Raw genomic sequence first — 18,332 nt, 5'->3', positions numbered from 1 at the left:
GGAATGATGGAAAGGGTGCTTTCATCAAGTTGATTAAGGCAGAACGAGGTCTTCCAGGGTGTTGCCAACAGAAAAGGTGCCTTAGGCAAAACGCGAAGTGCTTGGCAGCTGGCCTCAGGCATCGAATAGTTCGCCTCAGGCATCCAAACGCCAACAGCTTCGGGTCTGACAGTCGATGCATGACAACAAAACCCATGACCCATTGACACCTGGACGTTTGGCAGATCCAGTTATATCCACCGGAAGTCAGCGGTAATTACCAGATTCATTGGGGCGAGTGACGTTGCTGTGTTCAACCGTGGCGCATTGCAAACTTCATCATTGGTGCTCCCAAGCTCCGGCGCACACCGGAAGTGGAGATATGCTGCTCTTACGAAATCCACGCGTCACTCACTACACTGTATACATCTTTAGCCATACATGCCAATTGACAAAAGGCAAAGGTGCCCCATGAATACAATGGTTCCAGGTCTTTGGGACCAACCCCGTCCCGGAGGTTACATGGTGCTTATAAGTCACCAGGAATCCTGGGAGCAAGGAGACAAAAACTTGTCCCACTGCTAGCTCTACTGCCTTATCCTGGTAGACTCTCACGGAGCTTTCATCAGTTCTATCAGTTCATTTCCCAGTATGGAAGTCCTTCCCGCTCAGATGGACACCACAAACCGCCCCGATGAGTGGAAGATAGAACAAGGTCTCGCCGGTCACAAATTGCCCATTCTTGATCAAAGTGGCAGTGATACTATTCACATTTATCCCCCTCCAGATGGGCATACTATGAAGGACGAAGAAGCGATCGCCGCTGTTGGCAAGCGCGATGACATTTTCAAGAGAGAAAAGGAAGGCTGGAAAGGGTGGGTGAATGATCGAAATTCGATAGTCGTCGCACTAATTGTCTGACATCTTGAACCACTGCAGATACGTTGAATGGGAGAGATTCCCGGACAAGAAGGCCAAGGCGCGTAAGATTCTGACTTCGCAGACGTTTGCCCCATGTCCAGACTTCATGTTTGGACCGATTCCCGGCACCAACCCCGTACTTCCTGGGGACGACTTCAAGGAATGGCATTGGGCAATTGGCGGCGAACTCACCAGTGTACCGGAGGACTCCTGGCGGACTGTCCTGCGTGAGAAGCATCCGGACATGCTTCACCTGCTGCAATTTCCCTACAATGGTGAACCTCCGAAACGGCTGGTTACCTCGAAGGTTGTGACTCCGAATCCTCTTCACTTTGTGCGGAACCATGGTGGGATTCCAATAATTGAACATGATAAGTGGAGTCTCTCGTTAGATGGCTTGGTCAATCATCCCAAGTCTTACAGCCTGGATGACCTGCAGGATGGGACAAAGTTTCCGCAGATGGAGAAAACCGTCACCATTCAATGTTCGGGAACGCGCCGCATTGAACAGATCAGCCGCTACGGTGGGCAAGGGGATGAGGTTCCCCAGGCACCGTGGGCTGAGGGGGCCATTGGAACAGCACGATACCGGGGGATCAGTTTAAAGAAGGTTATCAAAGATTGTGGCGGCCTTCTTGCCCCGGCCAAGCACCTGGAGATGTATGGCGCGGAAACATATGTCAAGGATTTGGAAGTGATGAACTACGTGGTCAGTGTCCCGTGGTCCAAGGTCAAGGCAAATGAGGTTATCTTAGCCTGGGAGATGAACGGCGAGCCGTTGCCCAAAATCCATGGGTATCCTCTTCGCGTCGTTGTACTGGGATATATTGGCGCACGCAGTGTGAAATGGCTATATCGGATAAAGGCTATTGAAGGTCCCTCTCTTGCCCCGGTCCAAAGCAAGGAGTATCTTTACTTTAACCAGCAGGTGGGCAAATATAACCTGCGACCGACCGATGGGATCCAGATTCAAGAGATGCCCGTTAGCTCGGCCATTATGTCCCCGTGGGCCAAACAGGCTATCATTCACACCGGAAAGATTCGATGCAAAGGATGGGCCTACTCCGGCGGTGGCCGATGGCCGGAGCGTGTGGAGCTGTCCGCGGATGGCGGATTCACCTGGTATCAAGTGCCCCCGGAGAAGCTATCCAAGAAGGGTCGTTGGGTCTGGCGTACCTGGGAGATAGACCTGCCCTGCGACGTGGAGGGCTGGATCGAGATCGTCTGCCGTTGCTGGGACAACGCAATTAATACACAGCCATTGGATGTACGCGCCGCCTGGAACTGGGGTCTTCACGTTACTCAATCGGCGCATCGGATCAGCGTCTATAGCATCAACAAGAGTCGTCCTATTACGCGTGATCGCCTGGACAAGATGGAGCAGCTTGGTATCCCTCTTGCCCCCCTCACCCGCTACGAGATTGTTCCGAGTCAAACGATGGAGGAGTACAAACAGTACTGGAAGGAACATGAGCCCCGCGATGTTGATGACTGAGGATAGCTTTTATCTATTTGTATTCAACCGACCTCCAGTGTCATCCACAGCTGGTGGCTTCCTGCGCTCTGATTTCACCAAATGGCAGAACGAGAATCCAATTGTGTTCTTCTTATACATCCATCGTGTGCACTTCCGTCGCCTCCGCACTAGCCTTTTGGGTAATATGTTAGCCAAGTCAGAGATAGCTATCTCCCTCTGCAGCCACGGGAGTAAACAGATCTGTCCGTTGGTGTGCTTGACGTAGCTGGTCCGGTAGCATACAAATAACAATACGCTATACGCATCGGCATCTCACTCATGATGTGGTGAAGGAACGAGCAAACAATCATTCGGGACCCCATGCTGTTCTGTATTTGTCAATGAGACGCGGTGTCATTCTTTCCGTCGTTCCCAACGTCTGTCAAGAAGCTGTTCAGAAAGGTCAGGTCTACATCTTGCCCCAAGGTTTCCTCAAGACCCTCCATCGCCTCAGGATTGTATGTTTGCAGCGAGTCAGCGAATAACACATCGGAAAACAGTGGCGCAAAGGTAGTTATGCCGTTGATGCTACTCGGCCATAGCGACGACGTTGGAAGTCCTGGAGCGACCGAATCTGACATCGCTCCTACATTCAATACTGGTCCTTGCTTTTCCGCAGGCTGCTCGACTCCGGTATTTTCTAGGGTCGTAGATCGCGTTGAGACATCCTTTTCACATGGCTGGGCTTCATTGGCGGCTTTTATCACGCCGAAGTACGGGATATAAACACTTCTATCACCGCTGGCAGACTCGTCTCCCGTCGCAACATCAGTATCAGGCTCCTGAACGCTGACGCTGTGAGCGCTCCGGTGGTTTCCTTCGGCCGCTTGTGCCTCGATGGCCAGCAAGCGGCGAAGTAGGGCCGCACTTTTGGCGCTCAGAGGATCCCCGTTTATCCGATCCAGGTCCTCCATATTGTCCTGTGCCTGTTCGATCATAGCACGGTCGCCTGGGTATTGTACAGTCAGAAAGTTGTCGTTCTCTGGGGAGCGATGACTGGCGAGATGCGCCAGCAGCAGGGTTATGGCGGCCATTACAGCGGTAAAATCGATCGTCCGACAGCTAAACGCGACGCGATTCCAGCGGCGCAACATAATGAACCGAGACAAGATCTCCCGCGATGCATTCACGCATACGATGCTCGAGTGCTCGTGCCGACCGTCAATTGAGTGGTACAGCATATAGGGAAGATGAAGCTGGTTAAGCAGGTTGTAGTGACACACTTGCTCCGACAGTCGGCGCATTTCCCAGAACAATGCTTGGGGGTCATTCCTTTCACTGCTAAGGTTGGGCATCAGCCACCATCGGCTAGGGAGACTCCGTGCTGCTCGTCGCAGATCCTGCTCGAGCGCCTGTGTCAGCGCGTAGTCCCAATACCCAACGTTCGACTCATTGCGTTCCAGAATCTGGGAGGCAATCACACAGTGGAGGCGCTCGAGGCGGCCTCCTGGAGACTCGTCGGCGAGAATCGCTTCGTCTGCCATATTCCTATCGAGCGTACCCTGCGGTAGGCCCAGAATCAGGCACATTTGACGATCATAGAAAACGATCCGGAACCACAGGAAGTGCGGGTCCGCCTTGGTGTGAGGACTAAGAGTCTTGTACTGCAAGCAACCTCCCGGTCGGTGCAAACCCATCGCTTGCGCAATCACCATGGCTCTTCGGGCGATCATCCAACTACGTCGCAGGAAGCCGCAATTTGCCTGATACTGGCTCTCGATCATTACACATTCGAGAAATTCCACGCAGTCAACGAAGCGGTCCCTACTTGTGACCAGACTGGAAACCAGCTCCACTAAGCGCTCCCTCATGACCTGAGGCGGCTCTGAAAGATCTCTGATCTCCTTATGAAGATCTGGGTGAAGGTGTTGCAGGAGGCTGGAGACATAGAGCATATGTCGGGCGAGCAGGACGGGATGAGCATCCGGCCCCGGTATTTCCATCAGGCGGCGTTGAGATCGGAAGCCATCCTGATCGAGCATCGCGGACGGCGTGGTCAGGACTTCATGAAATGGCACGGAGTGGCGACTGCTCGCCTTGGCTATCCGACGAGTGTCAACCTGAGAGGGTAAGGAGTCCCAGAGAGTGCGCGCTAGATCATCACATTGCCCCCTTTCGGGACGGATGGCGGCCGCGGATAACGCCCCTTGAGCGTTGCCGCTGTCGCGCACCGGGACGGCCTTCTGAAATTCGGGGGGCACAAGCGTAGGGATGCCATCATCTGGAGTCCCTTTGTGCGTCAGAACGTGGTCCAGTCGTGCCTCCACGCGGCGAAGGCGCTCCCTCAGCCGGTCGTTGCTGTCCAGGGACGGTGTCGACGCTTCCTCCGGGAACTCCTGGCTGACGCATTTCGACCACCGACGATGGCATCCAATGCAGATCGCATCGTCTGGACGCTCGAAGACGCACTTCATCTTCCGCCGCTTGCATTCCCAGCAGCTGCGAGTTCCCCGACGCACTTTCCTGCGTTTTGCGCCAGGAGCCTCGGACGAATCGTCCGGGTCATCGGCGGACTTCCGGCGAGGTACGGCATTCATGGTTGGACTCGAGTTCAGGACAACGAGTTGAAGGTTCGCAAGACAGTTTCCGGTGGGAAAAATGCTTCTCTCCTCAGGAAAATAAAGAGATGAGCGGGGAAGGCGGTTCGACCGTAAGCCCGGCGGAACAGACCACGTCTTTGTCAGCCGATTTCCCTTGCCCTAGCTTCATCCGCCGCCATATCGGTCGAAACAGTCCTATATAGTGCCTGGCGCTGGCATCCCCTTGGTAATTATTCTCCCATTGAACGCATATCAATCCACGGCGATCCAAGAATAGTGGCAACATGCCGCCGCTCACATCCTACCCCCAATCGAGCACGGCCGAAGAAAGCCGTCCGACGGGCACCACCAGCCATGAAGTACCCTCACTTTTGTCAGGCGATCTTCTCGAGAAGAATCGCGGGGGGAATGATGGCACTTTTCAGCCCAGCGATATTAGCGATCCGCAGCTGGAATACGCGACCCCATTCCGTCTAGTGATCATCATGTTTACTTTGAGCTTGAGCACTCTGATTGCCGCGTTGGATCTCGTTAGTTCATTTGCAACCAGATCCTCGATCAGCACTAATTCTTTTTGGTTCCTACTATAGGGTATTGTCGCCACAGCAATTCCTCGAATTACCAGCGATTTCCACGCCCTGGGCCATATCGGATGGTACAGCGGAGCATGTTTCCTTCTCGTCGGCACCACATCCGCCCCCTGGGGCAAGATGTACAAATACTTCTCAGCGCAGTACACATACATGGCGGCTCTTTCTCTGTACCTGGTTGGAAGCATCGTAGCTGCAGCAGCGCCGAATAGCATCGCCCTGATCGTTGGCCGGGCTATTCAGGGCTGGGGGTGTGCCGGCACCCTTGGGGGCTCTGTACTCATCATCAACTTCACGGCCGCGCCCAAGGCGCGTCCGATGCTGATTGGGTTATGGATGGGCGTCTTCATGATTGCCACCACCATTGGGCCTCTCATGGGCGGAGTTTTCACCACGGAGATCACCTGGCGCTGGTGCTTCTGGATTAACCTACCGGTGGGTGGCCCGGCCATCGTTTTGCAGTTCCTCTTCCTGCGAATGCCGAAGCACATCAAGCCGACTCCGGCCACGTGGAAGGAGATCCTCCTTCATCTGGATCTCCCCGGATGGACGCTGTTGCTCACTTCGATCGTCTGCTTCCTCCTCGCCATGGAATGGGGCGGTCTGGGCAAACCGTGGAGTGACGGCTCGGTCATCGCGACCTTGGTTGTTTGGGTCATTTTGACGAGTGCTTTTTTCGTCATCGAATGGTTCCAGGGCAAATATGCCATAATGCCCCTCAGAATGCTTAAGCCCAGGATCACATGGTCCAACCTGTTGTATGCGTGGATGTGAGTAAAAGCCACGGTCATCTGGATGTTGATAACTGAAACGAGAAGACTAACCTGGGTTCCTGAATCAGCGCCAACCTGGCTAATTTCCAGATCCTCTTCTATCTGCCCATCTACTTCCAATCTATCCACGGAATGTCTGCCATACAAAGCGGTGTTTATAGTCTTCCGTTCATGGCCTTCTATACCTTTGGGGCGGTGCTCAGCGGTATTCTTGTTGGAAAAACCCGCCTCTTGCAGCCATTACAGCTAGCCAGCGGCCTGATTGCTATTCTGGGTGCGGCGCTGATTTTCTGCATTGAAGTCAACACTCCCAAGTCCTGGTATATCGGCGCCCAGATTCCTTTCGGCTTTGGAATTGGTCTGGGGAACCAGGTCCCCGTCACGGCGCTGCAAGGTTTCGCGACGCCAGAAACTGTAGCGGCTACTATGGGCGTAGCTTTCAGTGAGTATATCACCTCATACAAGGCCACTTTCTCCTGCTAATACATTGCGTCAGTGTGTCAATCAATCAGCGGTGCCTACTTTGTTTCGGCGGGTAATTCACTATTCAACAACTACCTGTTGAAACAACTCGCGATAACCGCCCCTCAACTTGATCCGCAGAAGATCCTCTACACAGGGGTGTCCGAGCTTCAGAATACCTTTCGAGGTTCAGAGCTAGCCTTGGTGCGACAGGCATACATGGTTGGGATCAAGGATGTTTTTGCCTTCGCTATGGCTGGGGCAGCACTGACAGTTGTGCTGGCGATGGTGATTCCCTTCAAGAAGCTGCCTTCTCATGACGACAAAATAGTCCAAGATAAGGAGGCGGCCGTCCGGGTCAGTTAGCTACCACATGGATGGCAAGAATGGGACATACATCAGACAATCCGCACACTATGAGTGGCGAGACTGCTCTACAACAGCCCGTCTCTGGCCCAACTTATAGTCGCCGACAGGCCCCAACACGTTGGTCCAGAGGATATACACCAAATCTAAATATCATAATAAAGTATAGTATATATTGCAAGATTCTACATGTTATATATCTAAGGAATGCAAAATACATACATGAGAGCAACACAAACAAGTCGAAAGTCAGGCCAATAAACAATCAGTGCATCCTTATTACGTTGTCTAGAGCAAATGCAAGTCGAAATTAAGAGTTATAATACCTCGTAACTCATTCAGTCAATTAAATATCCTTGCGCGTATCTCACTCGGGGCCGTATCACCAGAGTGGCTATCCGCCGCCTCAGTTCATGGCCTAGTAAAGGGGCTTCCAGGCAACGCGGCGGAGGATGGAGGGGGTGGCCGACGGCTGCGCACTGCCGCTACCCACGGGGCTGCTGACGGGCTTGGTGTGAATGGGATGGGTGCCGTTGCCAGCAGCCTGGGTGTGCGTGAAGGTGGGCTTAGCGGTGGTGGTGGCGGACTCCGAGTCCGACTGGGTGGCCGTCGCCGTCGCGGTGGAGTGACCGGGCTTCTCACCGGTAGGCTCCGCGGTGGGCTCGCCCGACGGGGGGATGACAATGGTCTTGGTGTGTCCCTCGGTGTTTGTGTAGGTGATGGTCTCGCAGCGGGCGCAGGGCTTGCCAGGGTGGACGGTGGGCACAGATCCCGATCCCTCCTTGACCGTCTCGGTCACCGTCACAGTCACGGGTGCCGGGCAGTCAGATCCGCCCGATCCGCCGTGGCCGCCGTGGCCACCGGGGAGCGCCGTGGGGACGGTCGTCTCGGCCGTACCGGGGAGATGGGTGATAGTGGTCACAGGGGTAGAGTCGAAAGTGGTGGTGTAGCAGGTGGTGGTCTCATACACCGAGGTGCTGAGCCAGGTGCTGTAGTAGGTGGTGCCATCTCCGGTGCTGACGGCGGTCGAGCAGGGCTCGAAGCTGGTCCGGGTGATGGTGGAGGTGATGGTGGACACGGAGCCGGTCTCGGTGACCGTGGATCCCGTGCTATAAGGGTTTCCAGTGGTGGAAGGCAAGTGGGTGGTCACGGTGCCGTTCTGGCTCGGGGTCGGAACCAGGGTAGAGGCAGAGTGGGAGAGAGAAGGGCTCGGGATTCCACTGGGAATGGGAGCGGAACTGTGGCGGCCAGGGAGAGCCAAGGCAGAGCCAGCGAGGGATGCCAACAGAGTCACGGAGAGGTGGTGCATGGTTGAGAAGGTAATCGTTGCAGTTGGGAAGAAAAAGCGAGAGACGGTGGATTACCGGGGAAATGAAACGATAGACTGGTGTAGAACGATCAGACAGGATGGCAGATCGAATGGCGAGGGATCGTGGGACCTTTTATAAGTGTCCGGCTCTGGCGGCATCCAACTTGTGCTTTTCGTTTCTCACCTTCATTTGCACCCTCAAAAAGCGAGAGAAAAAACGCGAGTCCGAGAGCAATCAGCATACTCCGGACTTGGAGTGGAACCACCCCGTTCCCCCAGCACCACTAGAGCCCGACCGTTCAGGGTCCGCCGCAAGATAGTTCCAGCTTTCGCCAGGCTATTGATAGTAGCGGGAGAAACCCTGCCATCCATCGCTTGACTCAGGGTCCACCCGGATGAGTCGCGACTAATCCGCTTATCTCCCGCCAACGGGCAGGATGACGGCTGCCATGGCCAACGGACATGAGAGACAGGTGAGCTCGAGCAGGGTGCCTGATACGGGCTGGAGACCACCGAGAATAGATCTGGGCGACAGAATCCATCATAAAAATAGCTCGCCGGTCTCTGTGATTCCATGATTCGGGTGGAGCGGACTCCCAATCGGTCGGCGAAGATGAGCGGCGCATGAGCCTCGCACGGATAACCGGCGAGACATTGACCGGAGGCACCGAGACTTTCCTCTGGGCTTTGGCCTTTACTCCGTACAGTGTAGGCCTTTGGCTTTCTCGCAGCCTCGCTCGCTCGCTCTCCAGGTTGGCGGGTCGTAGGGCGAGATCAGCAGTGACGGCATCCTCGGATTGCATGACCCACCCCCGTATCCTCTTCCGAGTTCTGGGCTCTAGAGCCTCTGGTCCACATCGCCGTCGCCCTCTTGAACTCGGGTTCTGCTGCTTGTTCGTCATTCAGGCCAGGCGCACCATCGTCCCCTGCTGTAGGGCGCTGCCGAGCCACCTACGCCGGCCTGGATCAATCACAACGCCGCCTGGCAACCGGTCGTATTCCTCACGAACTGGTCGGTCGCGTGTTCGTTGTGGCTGCGCCGAATCTGGGCGACCATTATTATTGTGTGGTGGTCCTCGCGATAAGGCCGACCGAGTTGTGGCTGAGACATGATGGGTCCGTTGGTTGGCCGAATTCCACCGTGATTAGTTCGGTCTCGGGCATGTCTGACTTCTGACTGGAAAGCTTGGAGAAAATAGATTAACGAGTCCTTTTGGTTGGCAGGAGTAGCCCACCTCGTCTCCAGTCCGGATTTGCCGGTTAAAATCTGTCAGAATCGGTCAGATCCAGAGAATGCCAGAAGGGAAGAGAAGGAAAACAAGAAGAAAACAAACAAGAGAAGGGATTAGTCATCCGTCGGGCTGCTGCCGCCTCTCCCCGAGAAGATGAAGCACAACTGTTCTTCGTAACTCCGGAGTAGTGATCCTACCTCCTAGATTAATCCAAGTGGTTACGCAGCGCGAGATTCTTAATCAATACAAAGGATGATGAATCAGTGTTCACCAGTTCTCGAATATGGCTCTATGTGGTATGCGCTACTACTGAATTCCTGCTGCATCGTTTGGTTATATATAACCGATCTTGGGGCCATGTCATCTGGCATGTGTTTGTTGCTCCCTATGACCAGCCATGCTTTCAAATCCACGGCCTGCTCAGCTATATCAGCCATAGCTTCTCGACCTCAGGGATGCCTCTTCAGAGGGGAATAACCCACATACATTGCGTCTGGTACGAAGTCGCACTCGTGCCGGACAGGGCAACCCTCGCCGGTCGTCCGACGCGTTCTGAATTGTGCTGAGCACTGGCCATAGCCACAGAATCATCCCGCACAAGCTGCCGTCTGCGCATGAGTCCAATGAGACTGGGCTAAACAACATCCGCCGGAAGATGCCTTCACTCCTAGGCCCCCGCCGGCGCGTGGGGAGGCTGGTTCGCGTGCTCCCCGTCGTCGGTCTCACTCGACTGGTCATCCTCCTCGTCCTCCCATTCACCATCAATGAAGTCGTCTTGAAAATGGTCCACTATCACCCCTTCCTCGTCGTCATCGGCCTCCTCGTCTTCGCCGAACTCGCCACCGATCATACTGACCAACTGCAGCAGCCCGGCCTGCGAGCGCCAAAACTCGTCCGCCGGCGGATGCTGTCGCTCGGCATGAAACGACCCGTCGTTCGTCTGCGTGGCGTCCGGCGTCGGCTCACCGGTATCGGTTGCGCCCGACGGCTTTTCCGAGAGGTCGGGAGCCAAGCTCACGATGCGAATCGCCTTCGTCGGGAAGATGCGACCGCGGCCTTGGCGGTGTTGCGGCTGTACGTCGCCGGGGAGGTTGGGCAACGATTGGCGCCAACCCAGGGTCTGCGGATATGAGACTTGGTTACTCCTTTCAAGGGGACAAGTGCATTAGGGGAGTACGCACGGTATAGGTGGCCATAATGGCGTCGTCATACAAGGCCATGAAACTGACGGGGACTGCCAATTGGGGCATGGAACTCGTCAGCAGCGAGTACGACGCACGGGCCGGTCGATCTACATCCTGTACGCGGTTCTCGTCATCGAGCGCGACGACGTAGATGCGATCCTGGATCTCGAACATGATGCGATGGTTGCGCACCGATAACCAACCACCCAGGTCGAAGCTGGCCCCGTCCGTCTCGCATTCCAGCAGGGCGCTGTGAGCCGCCAGACTATCGGGGCCGGAGAGGGCCTTGCGCCAGTCCGAGCAGACGAATACTCGTCCGGCGCGCGAAAAGCCCACGAACAGGTCACCGTGTAGCATGCCGGCGCCCCATTCGTCCTCGGCGTGCCACACGTGTTCCGGGTCGGATGGCGGCGAAAGCGGGCCCTTGGCCAGCTGGATCGGCACCAGGCAGTCATTGCGAGGTTCCCAGGGCCGGAACAACTCATGGGTAGGGCCGTGACGCACGGCAGCCTCCAACGCTGCGCTTGGGGAGGGAGCGGCAGCCGCCGGGGGGCGGATGTGATACTTTTCGGTACAATGCGAAGGATGCAACGCGCCCAGGAATTCGCCCGACTTCTTATCGTAGGCATGGTATCCCCGCGGGCCCATGGAGTAAATAACAACGTCCGCACTCTGGTCCAAGTGGCCGACGGCGTCATGTTCGATTTGTAGGTGCGTGATCCGCGTCGGGGGTCGCTGTGTCATATCATAGACGAAGCCCTGCCCCTGGGTGGACACCACGCACAGCGTCCAATGCGATAGCTGAAAGCCCCGAGTCTGACAATCGTGGTCCAGAATGGCGATGCGACGGAACTCCCCGCGCGCGGCACCCTCCTGATCCGCCTGCCAGACCTCCACGGCATCCCCTTCCCGATCGAACACGGCCATGCCGTCCTGATACTCGAGATGCGCGAAGGGGCGCACGGCGTCCTCGTCACGATCCAGCGTGGAGGGGAGTCGCCAGAGCATGTGGCCCGTATCCATATCGGTAACGCTCAGTCCGCCTGCCTGGGAGGTCGAGATGAAGAAGCGACGCTTGAAGTCGGCCCGGAATCGCCACACGGGATCGTTGCCCACTTGCAGCACCGACTCGCGGCTCACAGGGTGCGACTGAGCCCAGTTGCGAGCCAGCAGCGTCTGACGCTTACACAGGTCCTTCCATGACGCCGTCCCCTCGAACAATTTCGCGAAGCTTGTATTGTCGGACAAAAATGAGAAGTCTCGCACTCCTCCGGCCGGTTGATTGGTTTTGGATTCGGCACTGTAGATGGCTTCTTGGTGGGTTCCGTCGATGAATTGGTGCCACGCCTTGGAGACGGTCGTCAGGCATGCCAGGGCGGAGATAGGGGTGAAGTCGAGGATGCGGAGGACGATCTCGGGGGGCAGCAGGACGAGGGGGTCTGCCCCGAGCGATGGGGCAGTCATTGTCTCTCGAGTGACAATGGTCAAGACGTACGTAGAATTGTTCCAGAGAATGGAAAGAGAAGAAAAAAAAAGGAGCGAGAAAGAGTATGTGGGGGACGAAAGCAGTCATACTGCCCCGCCTCACCGCCCGGTACCGGAGATGATGTCATCGTTCAGGCACGCCGGGTGGCACGTGACATCGCCTGTCGTCGTCCGATCGTGAGAGGCATCGGAGAAGGGATCTTGACGAATGCAGTGTGTGTATTGCTAAACTACGGTCTATCCTTTAGGGTCATTCTTCCGATATCGGCACACAGCGTACAGAGAACCACCGTTCCAGAGACATTAATTCTACAGCCGATGCTGTCGAACTCCCAGTCCAACAATGGAGCCAACGATGGAGAAGGCCAAGGAGATCACTGTCAAGAAGTCAGCCGACAAATCTCCTATTTCATGTCTCTTCTGCAGGCGGAAAAACTTGCCGTATGTATTTTTTAGCCCAGCCACAAAACATCTTACCACGGTCTCTCGAACTCTTCCGTCGAGACGAGCAATGAAGCCCGTGTCCGAGGTTGCCGACCGGATTATCTAGTATGATTAGCGAGAAGCTTCAACATCGTTGGAGAGAGACTCACCTCGGCGGCTCCTTCGCCGTGCAGATGTTGCTGGAGTTGAGACTTAAACCCGAGTCCAAGCACGGTGTTGGTTAGGGTCACGCCGGTGGTCATGGCGAGACTGACCAGAAGCATATACCCGCTCGTCGCCATTGCCACCTCCTGTGGCTGTAGGAGAGCGGTCATACTGACAAACGCCGCCGCGGATGCGATTCCGGTGCCCAGTCCGCCGGGAGTTATATATAGCGATTCCCACGGCCCGGTCCGTCCGTTCCATCGCAGCAGGAGGAGCACGTGGGAGATGGACGCCACCAGTCCGGCGACGATCAGCAGAGACTTGAATCGGCCCGTTCGTCGGATGAATACCCCGGCCAGTAAGCCCCCAAACGTGTTGCCCACCACTGCCGGGACCATATGACCGCCGGCGACCGTGGCCGAGGCCCGCTGCGTGACCTGGAAATAAAGCGGCACGGAGAACAGCATGCCCAGCTGCGACGCGATCTGCAGAAATCCGACGAGGTAGCTGGCAGCCACGTTAGGGCGGCGCAGGATATCCAAATGAAATATGGGCTCCGAGGCCACGCGCAGCTCGACCCAAACAAACGTTGTCAGAGAACCCAGGCCGGCACTACCGAGCACCAGAGTGGTCCACGAGGCCCAGGGGAAGGCGTGGCCGCCGCGGTCCAGTAGGATGATAATGGCGACGATAGATAGGCCGAGCAGGGCAGTTCCCAGGAAGTCCACGCGGCGAATGGATGCTTTCGACGTATCACGATGAGAAAGCTTCAGTTTCCCAAAGACCAGAGACGCAGCGAGGGCAATGAAGGGAATTTGAAGCAGAAAAAGCCTGATTGATCGAATTGTGAGCATCAAATTCTGGCTCCAAGGACCAAGGGCATGCTTACCAGCGCCATCCGACCGCATCAGTGAGCCACCCACCGACGGGACCGCCCAGGCTGCGGCCCAGGGTCATGAAGATGTTGACATAGGCTCTCCACGAGGCGATCTCCCGCCGGGGCACCGTATCTATCCACTTTGTCAACACTGCCAGTCACTCAACGCCCAGCCTCCCTTTTGCATACCTGTAATGATGATGGATCCTAGGGTCATGATCCCGGCACCGCCAATCCCGCTTACGGCACGACCAGCGATCACCATCCAGAGGTCCCTTCCAATACCACTGCTTCCCCGTTAGCCATTTCTCTCATGTTGGGGTTCACCGGGTCACCCACGATATCAAGCAGCCCGCGGCAAACAGAGCGTAGGCAACCAGCAGCAAAGGCTTCCGCCCGTATATGTCGCTCAATTTCCCGTACTGCAATTGCGTCAGTATATAGCTTCCTTCAAAGGAGTAAAGAGTCACAACTTGCCATTGGCTGTGCGGCACACACCCCCAGCGTGTAGGCGGTCGAGAGCCAGCTAGCATCTTGTAATCGATTGAACTCCGAGGAAATCTTGCCCGTCGTAGCCATGACCAGCGTGCTGTCTGCGTTGGATATAAACTCTCCTGCGACATGTTAGTTATAGCGCAGGCAAAAGCCGATGGTACCATCAACACACCAACCAACAGCACGGCCACGATGGTCCGGACACCGGTCATTGTCTGCACGGCGCCTAGGTCTGCGGCCGACGAAGAGCGTGTCGCGCTCTCTTCATCGCCAGCCACATCCCCAGCCGAGTCTGCGACCTTGGCGATACTTTGGTAAGATGCTCCTCCATCCTGATTCTCGCGGGCGGAAGGGTTGAGAGGTGATGTCTCGTCCACGTCTGCGACCATGTTTTCACGATTATAACAGATTGCATTGGAAAGTAGGAGGCGGCGTCCGCATTGCGCCGGTTTAATACTTTAATACTATGGGAGAACGGTGCTCCCTCTGCGCCGGGCCATCTTTGATCCCAGATTGACCCCGGCCAGATCACCGGTATCGTTGCCGTGTGACTGGGCGACTCAATCTCCGGCTGCTCGTTAAGAGATGAGTGTCCCCACTAGGGCGAGGCTTGACGCCAATAATGACGGGCGAGGCACGGTGCTCATCGCGATACGGAAGCACGTCATTTCGTCAATTCTCCGCTAGTGCACGATGGCCTGGCTCGACTAAGCAGAGCGGGAATTGAGTGCGACGATGAGCCATCGTGGGAAGCCCTGAATCAGGACGCTGGCGTCGTCGATGTCCTGCAGAGAACGTTGTTCAGGGAGAGATTGATTTCACCAGCGAGAGGGAGGGAGAGGAAGGGCGGTTGAATGACCGCGGGCTAGTAGGGGGAACCGCAGCTACCATACATGCAGGTTGCAACAGAACTTGCTGGAACTTGACGTGATTCAATTATTCATGGATCTAGACAAATATGTTCACGCGGTGAATAGTGTGCGTGTTCAAATACAGAAGTCAGCCTACCAAAATAAAATGGCAATCCGTGATGACTCGTGGGGTGTGTCTGGCTGTTCTGATGTCAAAAAATATATATATCCGTCTTCATGAACTAGACTCCAGCGAGCGAAAGAATGGCACAACAATAAGGTAGGATTCTAGCCAATATGCCTATGAGGAACAAATGTCATGATATCCCCTGGTAGAGGAGGTGTTGCGCTCAACTGCGACCCGCGCAGATGCTGTCTCAGGCATCAAGGCCACAGTGGGTAGTCGGTGCATAACAAAGACAATCTAAGAGGAATACGAACGACATAAACAACATGACCTACTCCAGGTGGTATACTCCACCCTGCCATGGTGGTCGGGTGCGAGTTTTATCCATTCAACAACCTACTAGCTAGGGAAGGCTGGACTCGGGAAGATTCGCATTATAACCATCCAGAGCAAAGTCATTAAAACCTTGGTCCCCTCCTAACAACATCAGGTTCTCCCAGTACCGATCATAGAAATCCACGACGTCGGTGGACCCGGCGAATCGCGTGCCTGGGGCCTGGTCCGTCGCACTCTGCCCCAGATAGAAGGTCGCATCCATGAGGTCGACATCCAAGGGGCTGGTGTTATGAGTGTCAAGCAACAATTCCTGATGATCCTGATCACTGGGAGTGAAGGTCTCGGCCAGGGCCTGGCTGTTGAAGCTTCCCATTGCCGCAGACTCGTCTTGCCCCGGAGTGGACCCATGCTGCAGGTGGGTGTTGGCGATCTTCAGCATGATCTGGAGCGCCTCGGCCGTTTTCAGGGCTTCTTTGGACTGGTGTCGTAGATGGTTCCAGATAGCGTACGACCGTTCTAGATCGTGCGAGAGCTGCGCTCGTTCCGCGAGGATCGACTGTCGCTGGTCGGCCGACAGACTCTGCTTGAGGTCGTGCCGCGACTGGCAGGCAATCTCCAACGACACCAACATCGCGGCGGAGCGGAAGTGCATGACCACGACGGGCGAAAAGAAGAAGGAGGCGTAGCCCAGCTGGCCGCCGGGACTGCTAGCGTCGAAGATATCGCATTGATGCTGCAGTACGCGGCGCGCGGCGTCTAGGCACTCCCGGCGTGAATACGCGTACTTGGGGTCCAGTCGATGCTGGGCCAGATACCGCCGATGCAGATCGCAGCGCGCCTTCTGGTACATCAGCTCGATATTATAGCGGTCCATGATGGTGGTGGGCGCGTCGGCGATCGAGTCACTCAGCGCCTGGAATCGCAGCGGCGGGGGAACCGTCGCCTGCAGCTTTCGGAGGGTCGCGTCCAGCCGCCGCACCTCACGATAAGGAACGCCCCGGACGGAACACACCTTGCCGATGATCTCGGCGCCGACAAACATGATGCGATTCAGGGTGGTGGGAAAGAGAATATGCGTCTTCTCGGTCGGTGGTCGGGGCGCGGGCAGTGCCGGCATCGACGGATCCAGGTCATCGTCGGTCAGGTTGTGCGGCTCGGCGGTGTCGGATTGCGACTGGATGGTCGTCGGCGGTAGACCGGCTTGCAGGGAGATGTAGTGATCGAGAAGCGAGAGATACATCCACACGCGACGGCGCATCTCGCCCTCAAACACCGAGATTCCAGGGTAATGGCGCGGGTCGCGGTGATAGCCCGCGTGCATGGCCAACCGGCTGGCTAGCCCCAGGAGCACGGAGGGACCGACGTGAGTATCGGTGCTGCGAAGAATTTCGCCAGCGACAGTGAGCACCAGCGCCTCGAGCTTGTACCGTCCGGGTGTCGTGTAGACGGACATGGTGAGGCAGTGCGCGGCCCTGCGGTGATACTCGTCAAATGCCTCGGCCAGGTCCCCGTTGGCGCGACCGGCCGTGGAGAAGAGATGTAAGCCGGCAGAGGCTGCGAGAATACTATACAAGTACGCCAACCAGTTGATCGATGCCCCGTCGGGATTCTTCCAGAAAGCAGCATACTGGAGGGCGCAACGGTAAGTACCCGGAGAGACAAGGGGTGGAATATTGAGGGCTCAACCAACCTCTTTGGCAAACGTCGGGGTGTGCATCACAACTGTTCACCGGTCAGCGTGCCGGTTGATACCCCGGGACAACGGCGCAAACACGCGTACCGAGAGGGGCCTCTTTCGAATTCAGATAGGAGGATACCAAGCGGTCGGCAACAGTCCGCGCCGGCAACGCGGCTAGCAAATCGGCCTTGGTGGTGGCAATGGCATTCCCGAACAGCAGGACAGGCCCCGAGGCGTCGGGGGTCGAAGGCTCCCCTTCCGCGTCGTCTTCGGGGGAGGTGTCCTCGCTCATCTGGAGATATTCCTTGACCTCTTCAATCTGTACTTCGGGTTAGTCGGAGACTGGGGCAAGACAGGATCGATCTACTTCGTCCAACACCGCCTGCCAGTGGGTGGGGTCGCGATAGCTCGTGCCATGCTCGTGACTGATCAGCATGGTACCGGGGTAATTGCTCTGGAGTGCCAATGGATCTTCTGCCTGCTCGTCTGCGAGCATCGACTGTGACTGCTGTGGCAGAACAGCCGGGTTGCTGGTGACCGACGGGACATCGACGGCTGATAGTTGGCGAATGCCAGCTTCGAGACTATGGATATGACTCTGGATGCCCTGCGTCTCCTTTCTCGACATCGGCCCCACGTACTGACACATGTAGGACCGACAATGTTTGATGCAGCTGTCGCAAGGATGCAGACGGTTGCACTTCAGTCTGCAGGGGGACCGTCAGTAGGAGTTTACGTAGGTACCTCAGGGGCATAGGGACGATCACGGACTTTTTCTGGCGACACGGGACGCATGACAGCTTAGGGCGAGGCTTTCGCTTTTTGGCCGGTGGAGCTGTCGGATTTACATCGTGGTGGGTGCTAGCAGGGTCCATGTTGATGTCGGCGGCCAGTGGGTGAGAAATGTCCACTTTACCTCCGAAAGGCCCCTCTGAATAAGTCCGGGCATCAGCCGCACTGCTGAATCATGGTGCATTATTCCTGCACAGTGCGAGTAGTGTGCGCGGGCTAGTCCCACTGCAG

General features: G+C 56.2%; 11 protein-coding genes across 11 annotated transcripts; 2 read left to right on the top strand and 9 right to left on the bottom strand.

The window, feature by feature from the left end:
• Nucleotides 1-630: 630 nt before the first annotated feature.
• LDX57_006933 (sulfite oxidase) lies at nt 631-2,395 on the top strand (the record flags this gene model as incomplete). Its single annotated transcript, XM_046088654.1, has 2 exons — nt 631-854; nt 919-2,395. 2 exons carry the CDS (start codon nt 631-633, stop codon nt 2,393-2,395), a joined length of 1,701 nt encoding a protein of 566 aa, XP_045944624.1.
• A 359-nt stretch (nt 2,396-2,754) lies between these two features.
• LDX57_006932 (uncharacterized protein) lies at nt 2,755-4,953 on the bottom strand (the record flags this gene model as incomplete). The annotated part of the gene is made up of 1 exon (XM_046088653.1): nt 2,755-4,953. One exon carries the CDS (start codon nt 4,951-4,953, stop codon nt 2,755-2,757), a length of 2,199 nt encoding a protein of 732 aa, XP_045944623.1.
• Nucleotides 4,954-5,240: 287 nt separating this feature from the next.
• On the top strand, nt 5,241-7,147 carry LDX57_006931 (MDR family MFS transporter; the record flags this gene model as incomplete). Its single annotated transcript, XM_046088652.1, has 4 exons — nt 5,241-5,486; nt 5,547-6,316; nt 6,388-6,761; nt 6,816-7,147. 4 exons carry the CDS (start codon nt 5,241-5,243, stop codon nt 7,145-7,147), a joined length of 1,722 nt encoding a protein of 573 aa, XP_045944622.1.
• A 418-nt stretch (nt 7,148-7,565) lies between these two features.
• On the bottom strand, nt 7,566-8,456 carry LDX57_006930 (uncharacterized protein; the record flags this gene model as incomplete). The annotated part of the gene is made up of 1 exon (XM_046088651.1): nt 7,566-8,456. One exon carries the CDS (start codon nt 8,454-8,456, stop codon nt 7,566-7,568), a length of 891 nt encoding a protein of 296 aa, XP_045944621.1.
• A 380-nt stretch (nt 8,457-8,836) lies between these two features.
• Nucleotides 8,837-9,358, bottom strand: LDX57_006929 (uncharacterized protein; the record flags this gene model as incomplete). The annotated part of the gene is made up of 1 exon (XM_046088650.1): nt 8,837-9,358. One exon carries the CDS (start codon nt 9,356-9,358, stop codon nt 8,837-8,839), a length of 522 nt encoding a protein of 173 aa, XP_045944620.1.
• Nucleotides 9,359-10,836: 1,478 nt separating this feature from the next.
• Nucleotides 10,837-12,336, bottom strand: LDX57_006928 (uncharacterized protein; the record flags this gene model as incomplete). The annotated part of the gene is made up of 1 exon (XM_046088649.1): nt 10,837-12,336. One exon carries the CDS (start codon nt 12,334-12,336, stop codon nt 10,837-10,839), a length of 1,500 nt encoding a protein of 499 aa, XP_045944619.1.
• A 563-nt stretch (nt 12,337-12,899) lies between these two features.
• LDX57_006927 (uncharacterized protein) lies at nt 12,900-13,853 on the bottom strand (the record flags this gene model as incomplete). The annotated part of the gene is made up of 1 exon (XM_046088648.1): nt 12,900-13,853. The coding sequence occupies one exon, from the start codon at nt 13,851-13,853 to the stop codon at nt 12,900-12,902; it is 954 nt and encodes a 317-aa protein (XP_045944618.1).
• A 292-nt stretch (nt 13,854-14,145) lies between these two features.
• On the bottom strand, nt 14,146-14,706 carry LDX57_006926 (uncharacterized protein; the record flags this gene model as incomplete). Its single annotated transcript, XM_046088647.1, has 1 exon — nt 14,146-14,706. The coding sequence occupies one exon, from the start codon at nt 14,704-14,706 to the stop codon at nt 14,146-14,148; it is 561 nt and encodes a 186-aa protein (XP_045944617.1).
• Nucleotides 14,707-15,698: 992 nt separating this feature from the next.
• LDX57_006925 (fungal specific transcription factor domain-containing protein) lies at nt 15,699-17,084 on the bottom strand (the record flags this gene model as incomplete). The annotated part of the gene is made up of 1 exon (XM_046088646.1): nt 15,699-17,084. The coding sequence occupies one exon, from the start codon at nt 17,082-17,084 to the stop codon at nt 15,699-15,701; it is 1,386 nt and encodes a 461-aa protein (XP_045944616.1).
• Nucleotides 17,085-17,364: 280 nt separating this feature from the next.
• LDX57_006924 (uncharacterized protein) lies at nt 17,365-17,601 on the bottom strand (the record flags this gene model as incomplete). Its single annotated transcript, XM_046088645.1, has 1 exon — nt 17,365-17,601. One exon carries the CDS (start codon nt 17,599-17,601, stop codon nt 17,365-17,367), a length of 237 nt encoding a protein of 78 aa, XP_045944615.1.
• A 39-nt stretch (nt 17,602-17,640) lies between these two features.
• LDX57_006923 (Zn(II)2Cys6 transcription factor domain-containing protein) lies at nt 17,641-18,184 on the bottom strand (the record flags this gene model as incomplete). Its single annotated transcript, XM_046088644.1, has 2 exons — nt 17,641-18,016; nt 18,081-18,184. The coding sequence occupies 2 exons, from the start codon at nt 18,182-18,184 to the stop codon at nt 17,641-17,643; spliced, it is 480 nt and encodes a 159-aa protein (XP_045944614.1).
• Between the last annotated feature and the right edge of the window lie 148 nt (nt 18,185-18,332).

This window comes from Aspergillus melleus, assembly GCF_016097325.1.
Source record: "Aspergillus melleus strain CBS 546.65 chromosome Unknown contig3, whole genome shotgun sequence".
Classification (NCBI taxonomy): domain Eukaryota; kingdom Fungi; phylum Ascomycota; class Eurotiomycetes; order Eurotiales; family Aspergillaceae; genus Aspergillus; species Aspergillus melleus.
The sequence above is the reverse complement of the archived record's forward strand: the minus strand, read 5'-3'. Positions and strand labels throughout refer to the sequence as shown.